Source organism: Phasianus colchicus, chromosome 3, assembly GCF_987193195.1.
Source record: "Phasianus colchicus chromosome 3, bPhaCol1.hap1.1, whole genome shotgun sequence".
Lineage (NCBI taxonomy): Eukaryota > Metazoa > Chordata > Aves > Galliformes > Phasianidae > Phasianus > Phasianus colchicus.
Genome location: NC_143438.1, coordinates 74,637,449 through 74,645,711, shown reverse-complemented (window position 1 = coordinate 74,645,711; position 8,263 = coordinate 74,637,449). Strand labels below are relative to the sequence as shown.

At 45.5% G+C, this 8,263-nt stretch overlaps 1 protein-coding gene across 2 annotated transcripts; it reads left to right on the top strand.

Annotated features, from left to right (window-relative positions):
* The first annotated feature begins 978 nt into the window (after positions 1–978).
* Positions 979–7,693, top strand: ZNF706 (zinc finger protein 706). Of its 2 annotated transcripts, none has more exons than XM_031591093.2 (4): positions 979–1,128; positions 3,854–3,990; positions 4,607–4,751; positions 5,347–7,693. In XM_031591093.2, exons 2-3 carry the CDS (start codon positions 3,856–3,858, stop codon positions 4,700–4,702), a joined length of 231 nt encoding a protein of 76 aa, XP_031446953.1. In that variant the 5' UTR covers positions 979–1,128; positions 3,854–3,855; the 3' UTR covers positions 4,703–4,751; positions 5,347–7,693. The 2 variants fall into 2 exon arrangements, with proteins under 2 accessions (XP_031446953.1, XP_031446952.1); XM_031591092.2 differs by having other exon boundaries at positions 980–1,128; positions 4,607–4,714.
* The last annotated feature ends 570 nt before the right edge of the window (positions 7,694–8,263 follow it).

Here is an 8,263-nt window from a genome sequence, read left to right as displayed (position 1 = left end):
GCCAGAGGGAAGGTCATGGTCCTCTGTGCCGCATGAAGAGCTCAGTTCTGCTGGCAGCAGCAGCAGAAGGTTCAGAGAGCAGCAAGAACTCAGCAGCCGAGAAATCCACGTTATTGGAAATTCCCATCCAGCCAGGCGTGCAGCAGTGCCCAGTGCAGGGACACGACCCTGGACAACAGTCTCCAGTACCAGTGCTGAGGTCAGCAGCAATCCGGAAGCAGCATCAGCCAGGAGAAAGGCTGCTTGTTCACTTGGCAGTCTTCTTTCTGATCAGAACAAAACCATATTCTGAAAGCCACCTGCTTCCAAACTGCCCACCCCTCCGCACAGCCCCATAACCCAGCCAAGTACTGCTGCAGGGATTCTCGGCTGCTTCTCCTGTCTCTCAAAGGGAAGGGCACACACCAGTCACCCAGCCTGACCTCTGTAATATTTAAACCCCTCTAACTCCTGTGTGCTGTGCGCACATGGGTGACACGGGAGCACTCCAGGGCCGCAGGCTTGCTGCCAAGCCACAGCAGCTGCCTTCAAGCAGCAGAAGCTGTGTGGGAGCAGGAGGACGTACGTCCTCAGCCGCTCCTGTTTCTCGCGGGCGCGCGATGAAGGGAGGCACGGACTCTCGGCCTTCCTTCGGGACGCGTGACGTCAGCAGAAAGCCCTCGCTCCTTCCCCAGCCCCGCCGGCACCTCAGCGCGTGTGAGCCAGCATCCTCGCAGCCAGCTCCCAGCAGCCCTCCCCCGCGCAGTCCGCTTTGCGCACAGCCCCGCGCCCGTTCCAATTAAAGAGAAGCGCTCTTCTCTCCTCCCAGCCCGTTCTTTCAATCCAACTCCCCCGTACTCGGCGCGGCCCCGCTCCCTGCCCTCAAGCGCTCCTCCCACACTCCGCACGCCGCCCCTCCCCGCCTCAGCGCGGCTATCGATGCCGCACTGCCCGCGTTATGTAACGGCGCGGCGCGGCCATTGGCCGCCGAGGTCGGGCGGCGCGGGCGCTGAGGTGGGGCCGCGCATGCGCGCCGCTCGCTCCCTTCCTCCCTCCTCCTTCTCTCGGGCAGCGGCGGCGGCTGCAGCGGGGCCGCGCGGAGCCGTCTCCTCCCGCTCGCCAGGGCCCCCAGGCCGCGCTCCCAGCCGGGTGAGGGGAGCGGGGCGGGCGGGGAGCGGGGCCGGGCGGGGTGCGGCGAGGCGGGCCGGCCGACCGACCGGCCTCGAGGGGACGGGGGCGGCGGCGGCCCGGACGCGGAGGCCTCCCCGCCGCAGGCCTCGGGCCCCGCGAGCGAGGGGAGCGGAGCGGGCTGCAGCCGCGCGCCGCCTTCCCGCCCTCCTGAGCGCCCCGGCCGAGGGGAGCCGCGGGGAGCCGCGGGGCCGGCGCGCTGCGGCGCTGCGGGCGGGCCGGTCGGTCGGCCGCGGGGCTGGGCCCGGCGCTGCTCGGCGGGGCGGCGGAAGCGGCTGCGGCGCCGCGCTCAGGGCCCCGGAACCGCCCGCTCCGCTCCGGTTACTGCAGGGAACGGTCTGCGCGGGGCACCGAGCGCAGCCGTGCTCTCGTTCCGCGGCGCGTCGCTGTGCGCTCCCGGGGCCTGGTGCTGCTTTATTTCAGAACGGCGGGCCGGCGTGCTGCGCTCCGCGAGGGTGTGCCTGGCGGCCGGAGCGGTGCCGCTCTGCGGTGCGGGCACGTTGACGGCTGTGGGTGTGCGCGGCTTCTTATCTTCGTTATCGAACTTCAGAATAGATTTTAGTCGCTTTCTTAGTATGCTGACGGTTCGGGTAGTCTCAATTCTCCAGTAATTAAGGGTTTATTCCACGTGTTCCGGCTTCATTAACGTAACTTGCAGCATTTAAATGCTGCTGTTTTTCTGTTTTGCAGGCATCGTAGGGAGGTTGGTATGTTTGAGCAGATGTTTTTGTTTGTGTTTCCTTGTTTGTGTCATAACTCAAGGCATCAGCTGTCTGATGCAGAGTCGTGTGACCGAGCTGCTGCAACGTTCAAGTTATGCTCTTTTCAAGGGACCAACATACAAAGTAACACGCAAGTGCTGCTTGGGGGTTTCTGTCAGTAGCCCCTAAATTTTGAAGGATTTCTCTAATGCCAACAAAATAGAACCAAAATAAATTCCACAGTTCCTCTTAGTGCGTGCAAAGCAATTGGCAATACCTCTACTTCTTTCTCTCTTTTTTTTTTTTTTGTAATGTGGTTGTGATGTTCTTGTTGAGCCAAACTGTACATGAAGGGAGTGAGGCCCTGGCCAGGATGTTTCAGAGTCACTAATATCTGCTGAAACTGAAACAAAGGCTGATATTTTCAGTTTAACTTACCACTGCTTCTTGTGGAAGCTGTGAATGCCACGTGTATTTCTGTACACTTGTTAATAAACTGGTGTTTATCAACTTAATAAAAAAACTGGTGTTTTCTTGTGTTCAGACAGATTTGATTAGTCACGTAGAAGGCTAATAGCTATGGAGTTACTTGGACTTATGAATTTCTTTGGAGAAAGTGATGAGAAAAGCTGAGGGAGCACTGAAGCTGTAGTGTGACTCTTCTCCAAAGGGCTGGGTAGCGGTGTTATACACCATGAAAAAAAGAGACCGCAGCCTGGGTTTGCAGTGGTCGCAAGCTGTTTTGAGTCAGGATGGTCCTGCTTGGATTTGAGCGCTGTGATGCTTTGTGTCCAGGAACTTATGCAATACTAGTGAATTTCCAGATGCAGACGAAGCTTCAGAGAAGCTTCCATTTATAAGAGCTGTGCTGTGCTGGATCTCAGTCTGCAGGAGGGTGAACAACCTATTCAGTGGAAGGCCTCTGTCCTTGTGGGAAGGACTGTGTGGCAGACCAGTTGTGTCCATGTCCATGCAATGTGTTCTCCTCAGCAGCAGACGCAGTGCATAGAGGGGCGATAACCAGTCAGCCAACCTGTTTATAGCATGTAGGCCTTACTAGTTGTCCTTGAAAAATCAGACTTCAGTAGCTGTCCTGAGCTTGTATGGTAATGAGCCTTGCTTTTCTGTGAGCCCCACAGCTGGATTAGGTGTGGGGCACGAGGGACTGTAGGAAAGATAATAGCTGGAAGTGGGCTGCTGCCTTACGTAAGTCTGAATTCTGTTCTGTTGATGTGCCTGAATCCTGCCTGCTGTCTGCTCTGGGGGTGGGCTGTGAGCTGAGCTGGGTGTCCTTGTGGGCTGTGTGCAGGTGGAGTGCTCCTGCTGCAGAATATGCTGCTCTCCTCTGTGAAAGGTTTTTGTACCTTGTTTCTGTTTGTGGTGGACCTTCTAATGGCAGGTGGCAGTGGTGTCAGCTTCCTTTGTGCTTCTGGGTCATGTAGAATAGTGGCTTCTGGTGGAGGCAGCTTTATGTCCTTTCAAGAAATATGTAGGCATGCCTGTAAAATCAGCTGAAAATTCCAAAGGTGGCCACCTCTAAAAACAGCCTTTGATAAAGAAGGATGATGCATCATTCTTACCATTCCCAATTCCAAAGCAGATTATAAACAGGTACACCAGAAAACAGCAATACAGCTTGGGGAATAGTGATAATTTCCTTTTCTTGAAACCTATTCCAAGTTTCAGAAATAAGAATTGTCTCCGTTAAACGTTTTTCAAATTTATATGTTGAAGCTTTTTAAAGGAAGAAGCCTTAGAATGGACTAGAGAACTATTGTGTCTCTTCAGAAAACTACTGAAACCAGAGGGTCTTCACAAAGTAAGGAGCTTGAACAGATGCCTGTTGTCTATGAATTATGGGAGTTGTGGGTCAGAGTGCAAGGGCAGAGCACATGACTACTTACATTGATAGTTGCGACTTCTGAGTCAGATAGCAGCAGTAGTTTCTCACACATGCAGACTAAATGTCTTCTTTCTGTTTGTAGATATGGCTCGTGGACAGCAGAAGATTCAGTCGCAGCAGAAAAATGCCAAAAAGCAAGCTGAGCAAAAAAAGAAGCAAGGGCACGATCAGAAGGCTGCAGCCAAGGCTGCCTTGATATATACCTGCACTGTCTGTAGGGTAAGAGAAACTGAAGACAAAGTATTACTGTACACAGATGTGTCTCTAGTAATTGAGATATGAGAAATAGTGAGAAGCTGTGTAGTGATCTGTTTCAGGTAGTTTTATTGCCTTTTGAATTGCAAGGATCAGTGGGCACTGTTAGTATGCTTTGCCTAAAGTGTAGGAGGTTTGAGAATACTTCCTGATCAACCTCTAGATAGGCCAGTTCCATCATACAGAGAAGATCTTTCTGTCTTAACATCCGTGGTTATCAATGGTAGTGTAAAGAGGGAAAAGTGATATTACGTGGTGCCAAAAGTTTTAGTGCAAGTTCAATATACACCAGCTTCTATTAGAATAGATGTCTTAACAGGAAATCAGAAACTGGAGCACTGTTTGGGTTATACTTCTCTTCTGGTTGTTTTTTCTGTACATGTGCCCATTTGAAGCTGAAGTATTAATTTGTCACTTTCACTTTAATGGTCTGTTTTAGGATAGATTTGTCACTTTGAGGGTCTTAATTAGGGTTCCAAATTACGTTCACAAGTAAAATAAAACATGGGGGGATAACAGGTTTTGTTGCATCCTGTAGCTCTTGTACTGTGCATTAAGTTAAATGTCTCTCTCTAATCAGACACAAATGCCGGATCCCAAGACCTTCAAACAGCACTTTGAAAGCAAACATCCTAAGACTCCACTTCCTCCAGAACTGGCTGATGTTCAGGCATAAAGATATCTACAGGTCATTACTTTTATCAGATAATCATTTAAAAATTAAGGTATATTATCACTTGTTTGTTTGGTCTTTTTTTTTCCTCACTCATTTGGACTTGAAAGATGCTTTATTTTTTTAATATAGAAATTAAGTATAGCTTAAGTTTATGCCCCTGACCCATTCTTACATGGTTGAAATGGTTGTCATTGCATGGAAGACCTTTTGAAAGGAGGTATTAACATTTGAAATGGTCGTCCTTAAAGTTGTAGGAATATTTTATTCTTCAGTTAGTGCTTTGAAATGTTAGCTTCCACAGTTCTTGCTTGGAACAAAATATTTATGATAAATGTGCCTGTTGTTAGAAACCATGTAATGAAAGCAGAATTGTTTAGCATATTTCTAATGATTCAGCCTTTTTTTGTTCCTGAAGTTATGCAAGTGAATGCAGGGGTTTTTTTTTCTGTATTCAGATACAAGATTGAACCTCTATTTTCTCTCTAGAAGGTTTCTTAACAGCCAGTTGTTAGATTGTAATTGAAAGAAGTTACAATTAAAGGCTGAAATAAGGTGAAATGCAGAGTTGTGGTATTTCTTTCACTCTAAGGTAAACAGCGTTGTGTAACAGGTCAGCTTAACTGAGTTATTCTTATTTTTTATAGGTGAAATCATGGCACCTATTGACTCTTCTACTGTCAGACCTTACATAACAAACCTGCAGCTGCTTTTCTAAAACTGTTGATCAGCAAAAATGAAGGGGCTACAGAAACATTCATATTTTTATGCTGTTCCCTCTTGGGCTTCATGCAAAGACAATTGTGGAAATGTACAGTTGTGCCCTCTTTGGAAATCCTGAAAAATCAGTCCATACTTGTTATAAAAACAAAAAAATTTTTTACAATTGTAATTATATTGATGTTCATATTGTGTAAAATAACTCATTTAATAAAGTAGTACTTTGATTTTACAGTATCACAGATTAAATGCTTGTAGAAGTTCTGTTTTAACTTTCTGCATTATCTGCCTTATAAAACAATAAAAGACAAAGTGGAATCTTCCCCATCCTGCTAAAACACGAGCAGTATCATTCCACTGAAAGTAATGTACATTACAGTAAATTAATTTTAACGTGAGAGGGAAGCTGCTCGGATTGACTGTTCGGTGTGGTGCCTGCTTGAGCTCAGTCACTGATGTTCAAGTTACTGACTCAAGAGGCACAGCAAGCTCCCAAGAGGCTGCAATAGTATTGTGAGACTTTGTTCTACGGTTTTGTCCTGTGCATTGGAGTCTATTTTTACAAGCCATTTCAAATGGGATTCCTGTACTGTGAGGGCTTGAGCTAGTTCCTTAGAGTCTTGCACTGAAGAGACTCTAGTGATCCTTAATAGTTCGTAGTTGGCCGAGGAAGCTGGGAGGTGGTAAAGTTTAATGCTTTTGTGTATACTGGCTTAAAAGATGCTCGCAAATATTAGTTTAAAAACAGTTCTACTCTTAGTTGAAAATTTAATTTGAGAAGATTTCTGGAGTTACTCGAGCAGTCAGCCACAAGTGTTCATTCTCAAATGCATCTGGTTATTTTAGTAGCGGCTCTTGAAGAAATACGTAAAATAGCCGTTAATAACCTTTATTTGCAACCAGCCTAAAATAAGCCTGTTGGAAAAGAGCCGAAATAACTGAAATGATATGGCTAGCTTAAAAAATTGCATGTGATTAAAGTTGCATTGACAAGAAAAAGCTGGATAATAACTCTCCAGCCAAGAGCATTTGAGAAGCTAAACATAATTAGCCTTTAAGTGTTCTGGGCTCAGTTCTAATCCCAGATGTACGGTGCAGAAGTAGTGGAAAAACATCTGATTTGTTCTGGAGGATCTGCTATACAAAAAAACAACCTATCTTTGGCATTTGGAGGGGGCTTATTTAAGAGCTTTCATTTAGAACTCACAGTAAGAAGCACCACTAGAATTGCTGTGATTTATTGTGGTTACAGGAGAAGTAACAATTCTGGCAGTCCGAGTAACCCTTACTACACAGCAGGATTGTACATCTGACCCTCACATGGCTTCCTAAAGTCTAGGACCATAGTCTCAAAGACTCATTCACTTAAAAGAATGCACTTGGTATTTTATTATATAAAGTCAAAGCCTTCGTCTTCGTCCACTCATTTGCTTTTTAATGAACTACTTCTGTGAGACTAGCTTCCTGTCCTCTTTGCTGTGACAGTTTCTGTGTAAATACTTATTTTGACACGAAGTTTTTCTGTATTATAGTCACTCCAGGATAACCCGAATACCACTTAACTTTTATAGATAACATTGTTCTCCTCTGTGAGTAATCCACTACTGCACTTGTACACCTGACATCAGAATGTAACCCTTCATTTGATTTTCTTTGATGTTATCAATAAGTATATCCCTACAAACTGGTTCCCACAGAGTAAGAGATCTGCTGTATGGAGGAGAGGTACTTAAATGTTCTGATGCTGTAGTTTGTCTAAAATATGCCAAGTGCAAATGGATACAAATGTTTCTTGCACTGTTTGGTAATTGGTAATCTGGTTTTACTCTGGAAAATGTTCTGGGATGTATCCCTGTAGTTTCATCTTGAGGTGAAGTATATGTTCTATTCTTTCAATTCAAATTGTGTAGCATTAAATAAAAAGATTTTGTTTCATAAATGCACTCTCTTAATGAGCGTTCAAGAGCTGGAAAGCTGCATCGGTAGCAAGATGGTGAAGTTAGAATTGTATTTTCAAGACTGTGTGATGCTCAATTAGAAAACACCTTATCAAGTAATGTTTTTTTTCTGTGTAGCTTCTAGAAGGCAAGAGTGATTTTCAGGTTGTTAAGACCCCTCGTTACAGTAGCTGCAGTCTCAAATACAAGAACAAGTGAAATCTACAACTGAATTGTTCTAAAGGTTTTATGAGTGTAGTGGGGATGCTCTACTAAATGAGGGAATAGTTCTTATCTAGGATATCTGTGATATTCCTTTTACCTAAAAAAAAAAACAGAGGAAGGACTAGGAGCCCTTCACCTTTTCCTGATCTGAAGAATGACACCCTGTTATCTGGCTAAAGACACAGTTGTGCATTGTAATGTGTCTGATGAAAGATAATAAAAATAAAATGTAAAATGTCATATTTTCTGCCTGCTTTTAAAAACAAGTATTACTGCACTTACAAAATTAATGTCATAGCTTTGGACTGTCCTGGGGCTTGAAGCCACCTAACTTTAAAAGAGAAAAAAATCGGCATGGAAAATTTCCCATGTTCCCATGAGAAAGATTCATCTTTGTGTAGTGACAGTTTTTAGGTGAAGTATTGGTATGGATATCAGCTGTCACGGGTGCTTGTGGAACAACGTTAAGAAATGATTGGGGATTTTCAAAAGCCTACATCTCTTTTGGGAATCTCTGAATTGCATCTGAAATCAAATTTTAGCAGGGCTTCAAATGTTTGTAAAAAATTCTGTCTATTCCAGAGAGTGTGTTAGCTTGTGTAGTTGCAGTGAGGTCATCTCAGAGTCTCGCAGTGATCAATATCAGCAGTTTTGCATTTTGCCTTGCCTGGACTCACAGAGG